We start from the raw sequence: 1,011 nt of genomic DNA, 5'->3' as shown, positions 1-1,011 counted from the left end.
AACTGGGAAGCAAAGAGGCAAAACATAGTTCTAGATTTCCTCAGTCAAAGATAATATGTAATTTGGTGCTGAGCATTACAAGTTGAGATCATCTAGACTTCTGTGCCATTACTGTGAGAAATTGAGAGATGTGGGCATAGGGCCCATTAACTGTCTTGAGGAGGAAAATAGAGTGAAAACTATAGGTTTACACATGCTTTTTTTTTTGTATTCCAGAATTCTGGTGCCTTTTATGCCTGTGTGTCAGATAGTTTATATCTATAAAACATGTCATATGCAAATCTTTTAGCCTATAAGAATAAATTTTGAGCATGATTGCTGGGTTTGATTGATGTAAGAAAAAAACTGAGCCATGACTTTGGAACAATTATCTTTATATTGAACACAAAAATATCATATTCATTGTAGTATGTGCTGCGCTGGATCCTGAATCCAATAATGATGGAAGATTTTTTTTAGGAAGTCAGGCAAGGACAGATATACATTTAGTTGTGCCACTCCATGCTTGGATATCTTAAGGTTGTCTGATCTGGTATAAGTATGGGCTTATGTGTATACTCAAGAGTTTCTTAAGTGTATGCATGTATGTATGACTGATACTTGTCAGTGAAAGCACATTCAACACTTTATGCATATGCTAAGTAAAGAAATTATTACATGTACAGCATTAGAATGGTTGGTCTGATGTGTGGTTGTGTTTTTTATCACCCACTGTGCTATTGATGAACTCTTTACACTAATTTATCCTTTAATTTATGATTTGATGGTTGCCTCTACTGTGATAATAAAGTATATTTTACATGTAATGTATGTTATTACTGGAATATATATATATTTTTTTTCCCATGAGAAGAATATAAAATTTTTCTCTCTCCATTTCTGATCTTTATCCTTATTTATTGTTTTGCTTCTGCAGCCTAATGGGAGACCACAATGGTGAGACCAGTCAGCTCCAAGAGAAAACTTTTCAGTGCCAGCAAAGAACAGAAAGAAAATGAGCCAGGTAAACAC

The 1,011-nt window shown here is 34.2% G+C and overlaps 1 protein-coding gene across 1 annotated transcript in view; it reads left to right on the top strand.

The window, feature by feature from the left end:
• Positions 1-1,011, top strand: part of LOC119594592 (ankyrin repeat domain-containing protein 11-like) — a gene marked incomplete in the record, with an annotated part of 34,234 nt that overhangs the window by 11,893 nt on the left and 21,330 nt on the right. Inside the window, 1 exon segment of the mRNA XM_037943633.1 lies at positions 917-1,003. Within this exon segment, the coding sequence (XP_037799561.1) occupies positions 934-1,003 (70 nt within the window).

Source organism: Penaeus monodon, chromosome 34, assembly GCF_015228065.2.
Source record: "Penaeus monodon isolate SGIC_2016 chromosome 34, NSTDA_Pmon_1, whole genome shotgun sequence".
NCBI classification, from domain to species: Eukaryota; Metazoa; Arthropoda; class Malacostraca; order Decapoda; family Penaeidae; genus Penaeus; species Penaeus monodon.
Note: the sequence above shows the minus strand (reverse complement) of the source record. Positions and strands in the feature narration are given on the sequence as shown.